The sequence below is a fragment of the Dermochelys coriacea genome, chromosome 2 (genome assembly GCF_009764565.3).
Source record: "Dermochelys coriacea isolate rDerCor1 chromosome 2, rDerCor1.pri.v4, whole genome shotgun sequence".
Taxonomy (NCBI): Eukaryota; Metazoa; Chordata; order Testudines; family Dermochelyidae; genus Dermochelys; species Dermochelys coriacea.
This window is the reverse complement of record NC_050069.1, coordinates 144852189-144871554: the sequence shown is the minus strand read 5'-3', so window position 1 is coordinate 144871554 and position 19366 is coordinate 144852189. Positions and strand designations below refer to the sequence as shown.

Sequence of the window (19366 nt, the reverse complement as noted above, 5' to 3'; positions counted from 1 at the left end):
CATTCCCTAGCTATGTGAGCCAGCAGAATGGGGAGTTTGGATGGTTGAACTGACCCAGAAAAGAGGCCAGACTGGCAATTTGCCAGAGTGCCACACTCCCACACCAGTGAGAGCAGGGAGGGGTGAGGTAAGGATTGGGAGAGGACAAAGTGAGGAGAAAGTACGCCAGGGTCAATAAAATCTAGATGTCCTTCCAGCTCTTGGCATCAACCTCAAACCTCTGGGTACTATTTGGCAGCTCTGACAGATGTCTGCATTTCAAAAGCAATCAACAAGGACATTAGCTTACATCTACACAGGGATAAAAATTTTGCAGTTGGTCCAGGTCAGCTGACTCAGGCTTGCGCTCCGAGCTGAAAAATTGCTATGTAGACATTCAGGCTTGGACTGGATCCTTCCCTTTTGCAGAGTTCCAGAGCATAGGTTCCAGCCCAAGCCTTAATATCTTCACAGCAATTTTTCAGACCAGAGCCCAGATCCTGTGAACCTGGGCCAACTGCAGGTTTTTATCCTTGTGTAGATGTACCTTCAGAAAAAAACAAAACAAAAAAAACAGAACTCATGCTAGAAGAGGTGGATGTTTTAATGAAATAAGAAGAGTTGTATTTTTGTTTGGTTTTAAAACTACAGGAATTTTCCCTCTGACTTAGGTCACCTGCCATCTGTAGTAATTAGGGTCAATCTTGCTTAACTTTGTACGTTGGCTTTACTATTTGCACAAGTATCTACACATCACTGGACATAAAGGAAACAATCGAGCCTGCATGAAAGATTTTTCCCTCACTGAACTCATCCTGTGTTATTAAAGTAAAGCTGAGCTACCTCTATCTCACACATCATCTCCAACAACACTCTGCCGAGCAAACAAGGCTCTCAGTGCCACCTGTGTAACTCCATTAGCTTGCAATGAGTAGTCTCTATCAGAGAAAATAAAGTTGATTTGACAGTGTAAGGTAGATGGGGATTCAAGTTTCCATCTTTAAGAATAATTATTTATTTTAACTGGAAAAAGAGCAGTACAACAAAAAGTACTGGACTGATGACAATGCAATGAATTCTTCATACTTTCAAATAAATTATTTTACTCTATGATCAAAGGGCAATAGTGCTCTTTATTAGAGTCACTGAACATTAAAACAAGTAATATTTTAAGTTCTATGGAATACAGCTGAGAAATCTAAAATGGTGAGAAATATAAATAAGGACATGAACAAATATGAATGAAGTGCATTGATTTTCTTTCACATTTAAAATTCCTGGTAAATAGAAAACTTGCATACTTAAATCACATTATTAAAGAAATTAATAGTATTTTAAATATATATGCAATTATGATAATAAACCGTACTTTTCTTTAGGGTATTAAATTTGTTTCATAAGTACTAAGCGTTTTGATTCACATAAGTGGCAAAATTCTACCCTGATTTACATATTTTGGAAACTCCAATAATTCCAGTGTTGCACAGTGTAAGACAGTGCACAATTTGACACTGTGCAACTGAATTTATTGTACCACTGAGAAAAGCCCTGATCAGTAACAACTTGAATGTCTAGCAACTTTTAATAACCCCACATACAATGATGTATTTACCCATTTATAAGCATATCTCTGTCAACTCTAAAAGGAAAAGTGCAATACCCAGGAAACTCAGCATGAACGGTTTTGCAAGCATTTTCCATTATTATTCAGCTGCAGTAAATGTTCACACAAAATAAAATAAATTCTGTTGCCCTTTCTAATTCTTTGTACATCAATCCATCCAGGAACTGGAGAGCCTCACATCTGGAAGCCAAAATCATCCTATGAGGAGTTAGTTTGAAAGTAGAGTGGTTCTCCCATCAAAATATTTACACTTCACAGTACCTAGAGGTGCTGTAGACCAGTCTGTGTTCTATTATTGTTATATTGTATCACCAGTTGAGCCTGTAGGTACGAGGAAAAATTTTCTTGTGCAGATATTCTACTATCTCTCTGTTGTTATCTAAAGTCTCAAACTCAAAAAATGGAATCTGGAAGTTAAAGAGAGAAATGGTTATGAGAAACTGCTTTAAATAAACAACTGCATTATACTCAATATTCTTTAAGATTAACTTACATAAAATGAAATTTTCGTGAATGAATAATTTCATGTCATGAATTATGTTAAGCTTTTAAAAATGCAAATTAAGCTTCCAATCTTGCAACTGACTCCATGCAAGTGGACTCTATAGGGACTGCCTGAGTGTGGAGTTCATTGCAGAATCAGGGCCAAAGTCAGTTACTAAAGTTGGGTGCATTGAACTAGCCGATTATAACAAATTCTCCATTTGCAAAATTTAAAAAAGGATTTTACTTCAATCCACACAGGAAAAAAGTCTTTCAGAAAAAATTAAGAAAATATGAACAAGCAAAATAAAAGAAAAGGAGTACTTGTGGCACCTTAGAGACTAACAAATTTATTTGAGCATACGCTTTCGTGAGCTACAGCTCACTTCATCGGAGGCATTCAGTGGAAAATACAGTGGGGAGATTTATATACATAGAGAACATGAAAACAATGGGTGTTACCATATATACTGTAACCAGAGTGATCACTTAAGGTGAGCTATTACCAGCAGGAGAGCGGGGGGACGGGAAGGGGGGACACTTTTGTAGTGATAATCAAGGTGGGCCATTTCCAGGAGTTGACAAGAACGTCTGAGGAACAGTGGGGGGTGGGAATAAACATGGGAAAATAGTTCTACTTTGTGTAATGACCCATCCACTCCCAGTCTCTATTCAAGCCTAAGTCCAGTTTGCAAATTAATTCCAATTCAGCAGTCTCTCGCTGGAGTCTGTTTTTGAAGTTTTTTTGTTGAAGGATAGCCACCCTCAGATCTGTAATAGTGTGACCGGAGAGATTGTAGTGTTCTCCAACTGGTTTTTGAATGTTATAATTCTTGACGTCTGGTTTGTGTCCATTTATTCTTTTACGTAGAGACTGTCCAGTTTGACCAATGTACATGGCAGAGGGGCATTGCTGGCACATGGTGGCATATATCACATTGGTAGATGTGCAGGTGAACGAGCCTCTGATATTGTGGCTGATATGATTAGGCCCTATGATGGTGTCCTCACCCATAACTATTTCACATTTGGGGACAATGTATATCTTCAAATCAGCGGCACTGTGATGGGTACCCGCATGGCCCCACAGTATGCCAACATTTTTATGGCTGACTTAGAACAATGCTTCCTCAGCTCTCGTCCCCTAATGCCCCTACTCTACTTCCGCTACATTGACGACATCTTCATCATCTGGACCCATGGAAAAGAAGCCCTTGAGGAATTCCACCAGGATTTCAACAATTTCCATCCCACCATCAACCTCAGCCTGGACCAGTCCACACAAGAGATCCACTTCCTGGACTCTACGGTGATAATAAGCGATGGTCACATAAACACCACCCTATACCGGAAACCTACTGACCGCTATTCCTATCTACATGCCTCTAGCTTTCATCCAGACCACACCACACGATCCATTGTCTACAGCCAAGCTCTACGATACAACTGCATTTGCTCCAACCCCTCAGACAGTGACAAACACCTACAAGATCTCGATCAAACATTCTTACAACTACAATACCCACCTGCTGAAGTGAAGAAACAGATTGACAGAGCCAGAAGAGTACCCAGAAGTCACCTACTACAGGACAGGCCCAACAAAGAAAACAACAGAACGCCACTAGCCATCACCTTCAGCCCCCAACTAAAACCTCTCCAATGCATCATCAAGGATCTACAACCTATCCTGAAGGACGACCCATCACTCTCACAGATCTTGGAGACAGGCCAGTCCTTGCTTATAGACAGCCCCCCAACCTGAAGCAAATACGCACCAGCAACCACACAACAGAACCACTAACCCAGGAGCCTATCCTTGCAACAAAGCCCATTGCCAATTGTGTCCACGTATCTATTCAGGGGACACCATCATAGGGCCTAATCACATCAGCCACAATATCAGAGGCTCGTTCACCTGCGCATCTACCAATGTGATATATGCCATCATGTGCCAGCAATGCCGCTCTGCCATGTACATTGGTCAAACTGGACAGGCTCTATGTAAAAGAATAAATGGACACAAATCAGACGTCAAGAATTATAACATTCAAAAACCAGTTGGAGAACACTTCAATCTCTCTGGTCACTCAATTACAGACCTAAAAGTGGCAATACTTCAACAAAAAAACTTCAAAAATAGACTCCAGCGAGAGACTGCTGAATTGGAATTAATTTGCACACTGGACACAATTAACTTAGGCTTGAATAGAGACTGGGAGTGGATGGGTCATTACACAAAGTAGAACTATTTCCCCATGTTTATCTCCACCCCCCACTGTTCCTCAGACGTTCTTGTCAACTGCCGGAAATGGCCCACCTTGATTATCACTACAAAAGGTTCTCCTTCCACTCCCCCAACCCCCTCTCCCGCTCTCCTGCTGGTAATAGCTCACCTTAAGTTCACCACTCTGGTTACAGTATGTATGGTAAAACCCATTGTTTCATATTCTCTATGTATATAAATCTCCCCACTGTATTTTCCACTGAATGCATCTGATGAAGTGAGCTGTAGCTCACGAAAGCTTATGCTCAAATAAATTTGTTAGTCTCTAAGGTGCCACAAGTACTCCTTTTCTTTTTGCGAATACAGACTAACATGGCTGCTACTCTGAAACCAAGCAAAATAAAGAAAATGACCTAGTTGTGGGGATTCTATGAACAGAAAAAAGGCTTTATATGTATTCTTATAAAAAAAAAACAAAAAAACAAAAAAAACACCACACCAAGAAACCCTTTACCTTTAAAAAAATCCCAGTTAAGGTCTTTTGAAAATTAAAAAAAAGTGAGACGTTTAGGTACAAATTCTAGTCTCACTGAACTCAAGTGACAAAACTTTCACTGAAGTCAATGGAACCAGGATTGTTTAAAACAGTCATAGGAGCTGAGTGCTCTTGAAATTTGCAACTGGCAAGCAGAAAGAATGAACTAATAATAAAAAAGAAAAGGAAGAAAGGGAAGAGGTCACACAACCAGAGCAAGTCCACAACCAGCATGGTAAGTGTTTGCAGCAGTAGCTTTAACCTTTATTATAAATTATCCTTCAATCTTTTTCAAGCTAGAGAAGCACCAGCCGATAGCTTCAGCCCTTACCTGCACAACTTCATAACCAAGTAATTGCAAATGTCTTTGTTTAATAGCTTCTTTGCCTAGAAGACTGTGGTTGTTGCTGCAAAACCTCTTTTGACCATCAATACACAGGGCTATTCTAAAATCAAACACAAAAAGTGCATTTAAAAACAATGTTATCAATTATTAGACCTACTTTGTGGGCCCCAGGGAAAGGGGCAAGGGATACTGCCTGTTCCCCACACCCTTTTAGAACACATAGCCCCTGGGGTCACAGCAGAGGGGATGCTACTATGATTGGCCCCTCCCAGGGTAGAGTGATTAAAATCAAGGCAATTTAAACAATTTGATTTTTTGTTAAATCATGTATTTAAATCAGGTTGAAACTTTCTAAAATTAATTTGAAAAAATTGTATTTGGCAATTTTACATTAAAATATATAATGAATCAAATTACCTAAATTGTTTATTTGTAATGCCACTATTGGTGGGTATCTTATTTGAATATTACAAAACTGATACAGGTAAGAACAAAATACTGAAAACAAGAGTCTGATCCTGCAAACACTGATGCAGGTAGCTATACTTATATGAATAGGAGTACTTGTGGCACCTTAGAGACTAACAAATTTATTAGAGCATAAGCTTTCGTGAGCTACAGCTCACTTCATCGGATGCATTTGGTGGAATTTTTTTTTTTCCCACCAAATGCATCCGATGAAGTGAGCTGTAGCTCACGAAAGCTTATGCTTTAATAAATTTGTTAGTCTCTAAGGTGCCACAAGTACTCCTTTTCTTTTTGCGAATACAGACTAACACGGCTGCTACTCTGAAACTTATATGGATGTTACTTAAAGTTAAGCATGTGTACAAGGTTTGCAGCATCAGGGCCAAAAACTGTATTTTGATTAAAAATGTCTCTCAATGGCATAAAACCTTTGTCATTCCAAAGCAAAATTTGCCTCATCTTTCACAATGTGTAGTTTTCAATAAATTAAAAGTTATTGTGAACATAGGCCAAACTTTTCAAAAGTAAGAGGCTATGTTTAAGCTCCTAACCCCACATTTAGACAACTATAGGTGGGATTTTCAAAACTACCTACATGACTTAGGAGCACAAGTCCCACGGATATCAGACTGAAAATTTTGATGGAGGTGTACAGCCTGGTCAAAGCATTCAGCTTTCTTGACTTATGGAAGTCCAATTGCAAATATAGTATAAATTCCTTGCTCATCAATTTAGTTGCTGAGGTTGTGCTGGTCTCACACGAAGTATGTTAATGAGACCCTGGACTTAACTTTTTCAGCACAGATGTTTTAAAGGTGAAATTAATTAGTAGAAAAAAATCTTTATGTAAAATCTGAAATTTTACAATTAGGAAACTAAAGAAACAAGTACCAAACATCCACTTTAGCAACTTAAAAGTATAAAATGGTAAGAAAATAAACAACTAATACAGAAAGTAAAATAATTAGATTTAATTTTTATTTATTTATTTATTTATTTATTAGAAAATTAGTGTTATCCATTCTGGCTCCTACATAGTGAAGAGTGAATTTCTCGTCTGTCCCTCATAACCACTCACAATCTGGGTCTATATGTGATACATTGCAAGTCAAGGTTTTAAGATACCCAGGGTATAAAACTGGCTTCATTGCAATCAATGGCAAACCCCCCATTGACTTCAATCTGGCCAGAATTTCACCCTGAATATTGCCATTTTTGTCAATTTAATGTAATCTCACAGTCTGATGGTCTTTGTCTCTAGTGTTTGTAGTTCTCTTACCTCCTGTGCACCTCCTCATATCGGGTGGCAGGTAACACAAAGCCTTCTTCATCTAATTTAATCTCAACATCTGGGTTGGGGGAGGGACGAGTGGGAAAGAAAAACAAATGCTTTCATACAATATACACTGCTTATTGTAATTTTATTAATACTTTTCCCTGACTGACAGACACTCCCCAAGAACGAACATAGCTTTCTATTACAAATTACATCTATCCATGTGCCCATCTAAAAAGGAGTTAAGAAGAAAGAAGCGGTTAATGATTAAAGAATAAACAAGGCAGACAAACATATGGAAAATATTTCTAAAAAAGACATAAGTAAATTATGCAACTGCTGGGTATGTATAATCTGGGCAGCTAGCAATTACCACGGACAACCTAGACCTTCAGTTTGCCAAGATTTTAATCAAGGAATGATTCTTTGGCCTCATGCATACTTGAAGTGAATAATTTTCTGATATTCAAGACAAGATAGTGGCATATCTTCATTTTTCCATAGCGGTATTGCCTACAATGTGAGTGTATAACACAGCATGCACCTAGTAACTTCCTTTCTAGATCTCATTTTAACCCCCCTACCAACTTCTTAGTAAAATATCCTTTCCACCCGCAAGTTTAAAATGAGTGGACTCCTGCTAAATAAAATTTGTGTGTGCACATACAAATCTGAGCTTACCTTTTCCTGTCTGACAAGAAGGAAATTCACATTGACTACATCTAAGTGAGTGTGTTTAAATAAATAGGAACAGTCTGAAAAGAAGATGGGCTAGAGCCTATTAATTCTCTGGCTCAGCTGCTGGAGCCCCTTTAAGTTATATTCTTCAAATATTTATAATATAACTGCTTTGTTCCCTGTGTGGTCTGAAATGTAATTCTGAGTACAAGTGAATACACAACACAGTGCTGTTATATACAAAAAAAGTTTAATTGAAATACCTGTATAAAAAATATGATCTCCATACATTTCACACTGTTAAACAGAAGAAAAAAAAATCCAAATCCAAGCTGCACAAATGCAACCAGATCACAGAAACACAGCTATTAAAATAAATTAAGGTTTATGACTCTGCCACCCTACCTTCCAGAGCCAATACACAAAGACTGTACAATGTCAATAATTTAAAACCCTTCCAAATAGCATTACTTTACATTTCTGGTATAATACCAGATGAAGGCATACTAAACTTTAAAAAGTCATTCTATTTCCCTTAAATTAGACTTTGTACAACAACAATTTTCCATCTTCCAACAGAAACTGGTAAGGTCAGAAAAAAAATTTTGTTTTGTTTTTTTGAACAAAAGTTAACAGGAATGCAGAAAAGAGTGTCATGGGCAAACCACTAGAATTCCCATGGGGGAGGGGGAAAAGCAGTGTTGAATATAACTCTAACCAAATAAATTAAGCAAATAAATAGCCACAGTTGAAACTGTGAGAGGTCTTCTAAAACTTCAAACAAATAAATAAAAAACTGTATAATACATGGGAAAACCAAATTTACATAAACACATTATACAGGTATGGAAAAAAGTAAAGTCCTTGAATATTGCATTGATTGTGCATTTAAACATGCCCATACATACTTTAAGACTCGCAGGTTGACAAAAGGAGAGGGGCGGAGGGAGGGCGGGATTGAGAAAGGGGCTTCGCATGCCCAGTGGTAGAGATGAGATATATTTAAAAAAAAAAAAAAAAAAGTGAATGTTCCTGATAAAAAAAGCTGATATACCTGTTCATATTTGTATGCAGGCTATAGGAAATATTTTGGAGCAGCAGAGGTGGGTTTGGGGGCAGGACAGGGACTGGCAGGAGTGAAATGTCTGTGTTCAAGTATTCCATCACCAGTGGATGGGACTACTTCATTCAATCACCGAACAAAACTAAATTTTTTTTTTTTTAAAACAGAACAAAAAATCTCTATTTTTCAGTGTTTTCTCTTTCTGCACTGTGCCATGAGTCAGTTAAGAACTTTGAATTTCAAACTATGACATTTTGATAAATACTGCTTTTTAAAAAGATTTATAGCGTTAATTTTGTCTGATTTTTTGGTCTGAGAGATCACAATATACATTTAACAAATAAGAATATATTAAACTGCACATTTTCTGTTTTGCATAGAAAGAGCTGGGAGGTAACTATAATTGCTGGCTATCACACTTGTTCACAGCCTTCAAAGAGAAAGCAAAGTGCAGCTGCTGGCCTGTTTAGGCAGTCTGGCTTGCTGTGAATATCAGTGTAGGCAGAGAAATGTGCAGCCTGGAAAAATCCTAGACAGGAGAGAAGGAGACATGGATCTCTACTCCAAAGAGGTGATGGCTGAGGAGCTGGGAGACTAGAATGGGTACCTTTGGTGGACCATGGAGAGGGAATACAGGTGCAGTTGCTCTAAACTGTGACAACAAGATGCAAAGTTCCGCTACTATAATATTACTTGTGACACTGGTAGGCCAAGTGCCAGCTCATGCCAAGGCCCCAGGCCCCACTGAACACTTAAAAATGCATAGCTAGAAACCAATCTTGCTTTCCTGTGTGTTAGCATTATCAAAATAGAAATTAGATGGTAAGCTGATAAGAATGTGCTTAGACTTTATAAAATGCTTGTAATATGTCGCATGTACTGATCTCACTTATAACCTTTATAGCCCATGGTATAAAGTTATACTGAGTGTTTGCATTGTAAACCTCTATAATTTTGTAACTCGCCAATAGGACACACAGCACTGATTAAGGTAAAGTGCTTGTCCATGGCCATTGAAGGCAAATTAAGCATTGTGTAGCATCAAAGCATTACTGACTGCATTCCTAATTTCCTCCAGGAAGGAGAGACCTATGCATGAACTCATCCCATCAGTTTGAACTCTGGAGTGGAGGGGATAAAAATCCCTGACAATGAGAAACTGAATCTCTCTTTCATGCTGTTTAGACTGAGGGGCAGATATTCCTAAACATAAGCAAAGAGATCCCCGTGCTACTTGGTAGGGGTTAGCCCCAAAAGATGCTTTGAATTGACCAATTATTATAACTCTATCACCTTTTGAATCAGAGAGTGAGATTCACTTGTGTATATGCTTTCTTGTTTTAACCTGTATATAACTCTGATTTCTTTTTCCTAGTTAATAAACCTTTAGTTAGTTAATTATAGGATTGGCTACCAACATTGTTTTGGTGTGAGATCTAAGGAACAAACTGATCTGGGGTAAGTGACTGGTCTCTTGGGACTGGAAGCAACCTGAGTATTTTGAGATTTTTGTTGTAAGTGACCATTTGTCACATAGTCCAGCTTGCCTGGGTGGCAAGATAGACTGGAATGTCTAAGGGGACTGTCTGTGACTCCATTAGCAAACTATGGTTGTACTTTGGGAATTCACATTTGTTATTGGATTGATGACATCTAATTATAGATCACACCACCAGTTTGGGGTGTCTGCCCTGCTTTTTGACAGTCTGCCCTGAAATTGGCACTCTCAGTCTTGAGCCACTCCAGATACTGTGACAAATGCATCCGATGAAGTGAGCTGTAGCTCACGAAAGCTTATGCTCTAATAAATTTGTTAGTCTCTAAGGTGCCACAAGTACTCCTTTTCTTTTTGCGAATAATCATAGAATCAGAGAAGTGTAGGTCTGGAAGGGACCTCAATAGGTCCAGTCACCTCTACCTTAAAAAATGACATCACCACTCACCTAATGTATAGCAATATGGTGTCAACACACGAGAAGCAAAATACATTCTTTTTCCAAGCAAATCAACTAGTCCAGTCTTTACCCTGTTGTAGAGGTGAACGTCCACAGAGGACTCCAGTGAACGGCCTGGTACGAGAAAGGACTTTACTCGATACTTTGGAAGGAGTTTAGGACCCTATCAAAAGAGCAAAGAAAAGGAAATACTCACAAAATTTCACTTAGCAAGAAAAAAGATAAAATCTAAGCCTCTATCTGCTCTGCTCTTACAGTTACCTCAGTAGCACATAGAAACATTTCCTACATATGCAGGTAATTAAGAAACTAAAAAATAATGGGGTGGGTAAGCTATTTTTTAATAGCTAGCAAGTGTATTATTGTAAAAGAGTGTACATAGCGTGCTTCAGAATCTTGTTGAATCAGGACCTTAAAAAACAGGATGCAAATACTACACCAAACTAAAACAACAGAAACACTCCAAGCAAGACTCTTACTATATGTCCAAATATATATTAATCCACCATCATCCTCAAGTGTGGCCTAGGCTAGTCCACACTACAGGCTGCAAGGAGGCAAGCCTGAAGGTTTCAATTTCCCAGTGGAGCTGCTTGGTGAATCACAGGAGCTTGTGTTACCTTCTATATCTTCTCATACCAAAGAAAAAAACCAAAGGGAAATGTCTTCTATGCTCAGCTCAGTGCAATGGGTGAGTTCACTCCCAATGGATGTCGTTTGAGATCCCTGCTGTCTGAGTCATGGTAACTACGCCTGCCAGATGTGCTTGGTTTCCAGTCCTCCTGACCTCCTGTCAGTTACAGGTGAGTGGTGAGTCCCAGAATTCTGTAGCTCCAACACTAACATCAGCTTTGCCCTGTCCCTCCAGAACCAGGCACAGGAAACAAGGAGAAAAAGACAGCACTGCTGTTAGACTCTTACAGCTGGGCCAGACAACACTTTACTTTCCTGTGGAAAGTAAAGAAATTAGGCAAGAGTGATTTGCCAGCATTTTACATAGCCAGAAATTGAGAGAAGAGAAGAGAAGAGAAGAGAAGAGAAGAGAAGAGAAGAGAAGAGGGCATCCCATGACTCAGACGTTCCTCCCACTAGACAAAAAATGCTAGCTCCTCCACTGGGCTTTCACATTCCTATGGGATAGGAAAAATAAAGACTCCATCTTTCTCATCATAAAGATTCCTAGTTCTTAAGGTCCTCCATACCTAAAGCAGAATTTCATTTATGGTCCAAAGAACTTATCACTTCCTCATCCCCAACACCTACAGGTTTTATAACATATCTCAGGCTAAGGGAAGCAGTCACCTCATCACAGTGCCCCCTTTCTCACCAGCCATTATATATTATATTGAATTTCTATGGGTTAAAGTGTGAGAAGCAGGACAGCTGTTTATTATGTAATGGTTGTGAGAGAAACCGTAAGGACCTGACCCTGTGAGATGCTGCATACCCTCAACCCCCAGGCATGTGGATATCACTCAGCACCTCGCACCATCAGTCCATTAAAAGGGTAGACCAAGCCTTTCCTCCAAAAGGTTTGTTTTGATGAATTAGCATTTTCTTGCCAATAAATGTTTTGTCAGACAAATTGCCAGCCAGAGTAGGTTAAGTTTCTTTTACACATTTTTGAAATCCTTGCCAATAACCCTTCCCTCTGCAACCAGACAGATTCCAGTGTATGCCTTCACACTGGGATTTTTTTTTTAAATGGCTGCATATGGTGCATTGTACGTAACTGGTTGTGCAGAGAACAGAAAAATAAAGTAGGACAATCTCATTTTCTCACAATTTTAATCATGAAAAGAGACCTATATATCTATATCAGAGGTCTCGAAACTGTGGGGCACAGAGGAATGTTCATGGAGGGTGCAACAGGGCATGGGCCTGCCCCCACAGGGGGCAGAGAGGAAGTGCCACCCAGTCCCACTCCCAGTTCTACTTCAGCCTTGCCCGCAGCTCCAGGCCCCTGACCATGCCTCTACCCCTGTACTGGCCCCAGCCTTGGCCCCGGGCCACAGCTCTGTTCCCCCTTCCTCCAGAGCCACGGTCCCACTCCTGGCCCAGGGGGTGAGGGAAGGGCAGACAGGGGCAAGGGGGGGGCATGACCCTGAAAAGTTTAGGGACCACTGGTCTATATTATGTTGCTTCAGAAGGAACAATTATGCAATGATTACTACGTGGACCAAAAAAATCCCAAACAATATTTCAAATCATATCTACTACCTCATAGAAGGGACACTCCAAGGTAACTGTTAAAAAGAGCTGGGTCAGCTGGGAGAGGACAAATCTGTCCAAACCTGGTGTTTGAGCTGAAACAAAAAGATTCAGACATTCAGTACAGATGTGTTCAACAAGAATTCCCATGCAAGTCATTGTACAAAGGGGAGTTTTTAAAGAAACATTCATAAAAGATGCTTTATCCTGAATCATTAACAGAACATGCGCATAAACTTAAAAATTACATATAAAAATCAAATATTTGAAAATCATCTCTCTCACTTACTTATAGCTGTATTTTTAAATTTTGAAGAAAAATAAATATCTGGCAAGATTTGGGTTCTTCATGTTATCTTGTAAGATATCATGACATCAGAAGGACAGTGAATTCTAGTGGATTAAGCATGGGAAAGGAAGCCTCTTCCACCCATCCCCTCAATGTGTGATTCAGTTTCCCACTCTGTAAGCCAAGGATAATATTTACTAATTTCTGAGGATCAGCTGGTTAAAGTTTATGGAACACTTATCAGAAACAGCTAAAGCAGGGAAGGAGCCTATCTTCCTGCTCTCCTTTAGAAATTTCTGTCTCTAAACTTTATACAGGAACCTTCAACTTCCTGATCCCCTCTTCTTCAGTTAGCTCCAACAGCTGATTGTGGAGTTTGAGATACATAGTTTCACAAGGAGGGGGTATGAGAGAAGCTAATATACAGAGTACCAGAGATGAATTTAGTTCCCTTACCCTGCAGCTGTTGAAGAAAATAGGGGTTAAATATTTTTGCCAGAAAGTTTACTGGATAACGCTCAATAAGGGTGCATGAGTGGAGCAGATTCAGCAGGGTGTGAGGCTGAAACTGAGTAAAGCGAGCATTTAGTATCCTTTCAAGTTTTCTGAAGACAGAGGGAGCACTTGGTGGTAGGTAATTGAGTGTCCCAAATGGAACAATATACTCAGCAATCTGTCTGGTGGTGCATTTGTCGGCATTATAAGCAAAACTTTCTGCCACTGCATCAAAGATGGGCTTAGAACGGATCAGCTTTCTGCAGCAGTATTGCATGACTTTGCTGACTGCTTCCGGGTGCATGGTGAAGGAGGATTTGGGAACAAGCCTTTCCAGTGCATCTGTGAAGAATTGGTCAGCGTGTCCAAAATGTATGAAAGCTCCCAGCACATTTACTAGTTCATCATCTGTGAATCGAGGGACATGCCTCACTGAATACTTACATAGTCTTATTACTAAAGGGATTGCCTGAGTTTGGTCAAGAATAACCAGTGCATTCAGTATTCTGCTTATCAGTTTAGGGCTTAGTTGGGGAGCTAAGGCTAAAGTGATGTTGTTCATGTGGTTTAACAAGTCTTGGTATTGTCCTTCTTCTGTAATACTCATCTGCAGCATTCCATAAACCATTGCTATTTCCTCAGTGGGCCATTCTTCAAGCTTTTTTCCTTGTACTTGGTTCACAATTTGTTCCAGCATTGTACAACCTGGGCCTTCCAAATCAAGCAAGCTTTCTCCAAGAATACACAGGTTTCTAATGGTTAATTGTCCCTTATCAAGCCGTTCAAGGCTCTCCGATACCAAACGCACAATCAAAGTACTCCAGGGATCTACACGCAACTTTATCAAAACCTGCAATGCAGTCACAAGACCAGTGTCTGACAGCTTTTGCGATTCATGTTCAAACTGAAAGCATAATGCCTTGAAGACTTCATTCTCCAATATGTCTTCAGGATTCTTCAATCCACTGTCATCCACTTCAAATTCACAGATCCTCTGTAAAGCTGCTGCTGCCATGGTGTCAGATATAACTTCTAAAGAACTCAGAAATTTAAAAATCTCGTTGGATGAATTGAAGCTGTTCAGCTCCATGAAAAATTTTTGTTCATCCATCCATTTGCCATCAGATTTAGAACTGTTCCCAGCATCTCTGTAAAGATGCACAGTTCCTGTAATGGAGTTAGGCTGGTTCCAGAGTTCTGCATGGTAGTTTCTACAAAACACACACTGAAACCTAACCCTTGAAAGTACTGTGCCAAAGACCGAGGAACCACAGCACCATGACCTTAGCTGTCTGCCTTGATAACTAAGGTGGTTCAAGGTTTTTCTTAGTGTTCCCAGGGATCTGCATGTGCGTACAGTAGAAGAATAAAACCGGAAACTCTGTAAGTTAATCAAAGCCATATCAGGTCAACTGTTCCCCTGGAAGTTGCCTACAGGAGGAAAAAAAGAAAGGGACATTTTATAGAGAAATGACAGTGTCACAGAAATATAGAAATTACTTTACCGTATTAGACCAGTGGCCCATCTTGTCCAGACGCTTCAGAGGGAGGTGGAAGAAACCCTACAGAGAACATTGAACAACCTGTCTAGAGGACTTCTTCCTTGCTCCCTTAATGGTCTGTTTCCCAAAGACACCCCTCCCCCCATCACACCAAAATTTTTCTCTGTTTTTTTCCCCAACTTGATTACTTTGCACATTTGACTGCAGAACATGTATATAGTCAGTTAGATCCCAAGCCTATGGTTAGACCTGCTCAAGCACATGCCTATACCCAGATAGTTACAGGATCAGGGCCTTAGTTACCTGCGCATACAGCAACAGAATAAAATAAAATAAAATAAAAAAAAGACAACCTCATCCCATTCCTACAGACACTCACATATCTACTTCACATTTACTTCACTTTAAGTCGATGAGTTATTAGATTGACTTCAATGCTTATAGAGGAACATACGTGTAAACATCTGCAGGATCATGGCTTCTCAATAAGAGGCCCTAAGAATTGGCATGGAAACTCAGGAGTAAGTGTAGTGCCGTACCTGAAACTACCTTTAACACTTGTTAAAGTTGACTTGATTTCAAGTTCACACTGTTAATTTAAAACAGTAATTCTTGAACTATGCAAGAGTCCTATTATTGACAAGTATATTTTTTGACCTGCACATTGATAAATTATGTATTTAACATAAGAGCAGCCATACTGGGTCAGACCAAAGATCCATCTAGCCCAGTATCCTGTCTTCCAACAGTTGCCAGTGCCAGTTGCCCCAGAGAGAATGAACAGAATAGGTAATCATCAAGTGATTCATCCCCTGTTGCCCATTCCCAGCTTCTGACAAACAGAGGCTAGGGACACCATCCCTGCACATTCTGGCTAATAGCCATTGATGGTTCAATCCTCCATGAACTTCTCTAGTTCATTTTTTAGAACCGTGTTATAGTCTTGGCCTTCACAATATCCTCCGGCAAGGAATTCCACAGACTGAACTGTGCCTTATGTGAAAAAAATACTTCCTTTTGTTTGTTTTAAACCTGATTATTAACTTCATTTGTTAACCCCTAGGTTATGTGTGTTATGAGAAAGAGTAATAGCACTTCCTTATTTACTTTCTCTACACCAGTCATGATTTTATAGACCTCAACCATATCCCCCGTTAGTCATCTCTTTTCCAAGCTGAAAATTCCCAGTCTTCTCTCTCCTCAGATGGAAGCTGTTCCATACCCCTAATAATTTTCGTTGTCCTTTTCTGAACCTTTTCCAATTCCAAGAGATCTTTTTTGAGATTGGGTAATCACATCTGCATGCAGTATTCAAAATGTGGATCTACCATGGATATAAGCAAAGGCAATATGATATTTTCTGTCTTATTATCTATCCCTTTCTTAATGATTCCCAACATTGTGTTAGCTTTTTTGACTGTTGCTACACACTAAGTGGATGTTTTCAGAGGACTATCCACAATGACTCCAAGATCTCTTTCCTGAGTGGTAGCAGCTAAATTAGACCCCATCATTTTATATGTATAGTTGGGATTATGTTTTCCAATGTGCATTACTTTGCGTTTATCAACACTGAATTTCATCTGCCATTTTGTTGCTCAGTCACCCAGTTCTGGGAGATCCTTTTGTAGCTCTTTGCAGCGTGCCTGGGACTTGCCTATCTTGAGTAGTTTTATATCATTTGCAAACTTTGCCACTTCACTGTTTACCCCTTTTTCCAAACCATTTATGAGTATCTTGAATAGGACTGGTACAGTTCAGATCTTTGAGGGATACTTGTATTTACCTCTCTCCATTCTGAAAACTAACCATTACTCCTACCCTTTGTTTCCAGTCTTTTAACCAGTTCCTGATCCATGAGAGGACCTTCCCTCTTATCCCATGACAGCTTACTTTGCTTAACAGCCTTTGGTGATGGACCTTGTCAAAGGATTTCTGAAAATCTAAGTACACTGTATCCCCCTTGTGCATGTGTTTGTTGACCCCCTCAAAGAATTTTAGTAGATTTGGTGAGGCATGATTTCCTTTAAAAAAAAAAAAAACATACTGACCCCTCCCCCAAAATTATGTTCATCTATGTGTCTGACAATTTTGTTCTTTATTATAGTTTCAACCAGTCTGCCCGGTACTGAAGTCAGGCTTACCGGCCTGAAATTGCTGGGATCACCTCTGGAGCCCTTTTTAAAAATTGGCATCACATTAGCTATCCTCCAGTCATTTGGTACAGAAGCTGATTTAAAATGATAGGTTACAGACTACAGTTAGTAGTTCTGCAATTTCACATTTGAGTTCCTTCAGAACTCTTGTGTGAATACATCTGGTCCTGGTGAGGTATTACTGTTTAGTTTATCAATTTGCTCCAAAACCTTCTCTAATGACACCTCAATCTGGGACAGTTTCCTCAGATTTGTCACTTAAAAAGAAAGGCTCAGTTTTGGGAATCTCCCTCACATCCCAGCTATGAAGACCAATGGAAAGAATTCATTTCGTTTCTCCACAATGGCTTTATCATCCCTTAGTGCTCCTTTAGCATCTCGATTGTACAGTGGCCCCACTGGTTGTTTAGCAGGCTTCCTGCTTCTGATGTACTTACTTTTTTTTTTTTTTGCTATTACTTTTAGAGTCTTTGGCTAGCTGTTCTTCCAATTTTTTTTTGGTCTTCCTAATTATATTTTTACACTTCATTTGTCAGAGTTTATGCTCCTTTCTATTTTCCTCACTAGTATATTTAAATTCTACTTTTTAACGGATGCCTTCTTGCCTCTTAATACCATTCATATTCAACCAAATTAAGTTGTATAGCTACACTGACTCTGCTTTGAGTTAAACTAGCACGTAATCAGAAGGAAGTTTCGGAGAAGTATTTTTATTGCCCCCCTGCAAAGTTAGTAGGGAATCTACTTGGCATGCACATTAACTAAAAAGAAAGAACAGTATGTCATTCACATTTCCCCAAATTTCTGCCTATGTGTCTGTCTGTCAATTTTAGACTGAGTTTCTTGGAAAAGGGACTATTCCCTTTTTTCTGTTTGGAAAGCACCTTGCCCTATAGCAGGTGCTACTATAAAAACACAACAAATAGTAATACAAATATTTACTCTGTGTGAAACTTCAAACAGGCCTTTGAATCAGTCCCCCTTCCTCCTATTTTATAATATTAGTCTTAACACCTCTGAAAGACAGTCTAATTGCTCATAATGGAAAAAAAAAAAGAGTTAGGAGGCCTCAGCAAAGGCGTACTGATTTTCAACAGCAAAGAATCTGGCCTTCTCAGTTCCAAGGTACAGATACCTTTCCCATAAAGGACATGTTACAGCTATGTGTAAAGGTACACTTCTCTGCACCTAGAGTAACACTCTAGTGGTACATGATAATCTAATGAATGACACAAAAAACCCTGATCCACAACTATACCCGTTCCTATATTTGTTTACACTTGTGCAATGGGGGTGCAAAATGCTCTCCTTCTGATTTGACAGCATTTTACATTCACTTTGGACAGGGGTAAATGACTAGAAAAGGAGGGCAACAGTTAATCGGGATTGTTACAAGAACGACTCCCATGGAATTCTTCAGAACTACTCCTAGTAGGAAGTGCTAGGTCTGGCAGCGTTTGCAAGACAACAGCTATTTGCTAACTGGTGTTTACCACGTAAAACGCTTGGCTGTGAGCCACAGAGGACCAGTCTCCATTGCTAATTAAGTAAAAGAGTAAGAAGGCTACTAGATTTTGTTATTTTTAGGTTTTAGGGCCCAAAGTGTTGTTAGACACGAATTATTCTTTCTGAAATATTGTTTTAACCATTCGATCGCTCTGTAAAGAGCCAATGACAGCGTCCATCAGAGCAGGGCTTTAGCATAACGTCCTTTGCTAATTTCCCAAGTTTCCCTGGAGATGGCGGCGTTCCCGAGCGCTCAGACGGGGAAAGGATCAAACACTGAGACGGGCAGCCTCTCCTTAGCGCTAGGAGCCTTCCGGCCCCGCTCCCGCCACCCCTGCATCCAGCTCCCTCCCACTCCCCGTGGCTGGCTTGAAAAACACGGTAGAGCTGCCCCGCCTGGCTCTGTACCTGGCTGACACAAACTAAGCCGGGCTCCGAGCGGCGACCCCACGCGCAGTTCCCGCAACGCGCGTCAACGCTGCCTCCTCTTCGATAAGACCCCGCTCCCTTGCGCCAGGCGTTCAGCGCCCTTACTTCGGCCAACCACAGACTAACCCGGAGTGCCCGCCCTTCATG

General features: G+C 39.9%; 1 protein-coding gene across 3 annotated transcripts; it reads right to left on the bottom strand.

The window, feature by feature from the left end:
• Positions 1 to 949: 949 nt before the first annotated feature.
• Positions 950 to 19347, bottom strand: FASTKD3 (FAST kinase domains 3). 3 transcript variants are annotated; one of them, XM_038388310.2, is made up of 7 exons: positions 19199 to 19337; positions 13588 to 15057; positions 12852 to 12937; positions 10620 to 10794; positions 6939 to 7008; positions 5177 to 5291; positions 950 to 2010 (listed from the first exon to the last, which is right to left on the bottom strand). In XM_038388310.2, the coding sequence occupies exons 2-7, from the start codon at positions 15026 to 15028 to the stop codon at positions 1912 to 1914; spliced, it is 1986 nt and encodes a 661-aa protein (XP_038244238.1). In that variant the 5' UTR covers positions 15029 to 15057; positions 19199 to 19337; the 3' UTR covers positions 950 to 1911. The 3 variants fall into 3 exon arrangements, 2 of the variants coding, with proteins under 2 accessions (XP_038244238.1, XP_043364412.1); XM_043508477.1 differs by lacking the exons at positions 950 to 2010; positions 5177 to 5291; positions 6939 to 7008 and adding an exon at positions 7891 to 7910 and having other exon boundaries at positions 19199 to 19347; XR_006279107.1 differs by lacking the exons at positions 950 to 2010; positions 5177 to 5291; positions 6939 to 7008 and adding an exon at positions 8500 to 10434 and having other exon boundaries at positions 10533 to 10794; positions 19199 to 19347.
• Positions 19348 to 19366: the final 19 nt, after the last annotated feature.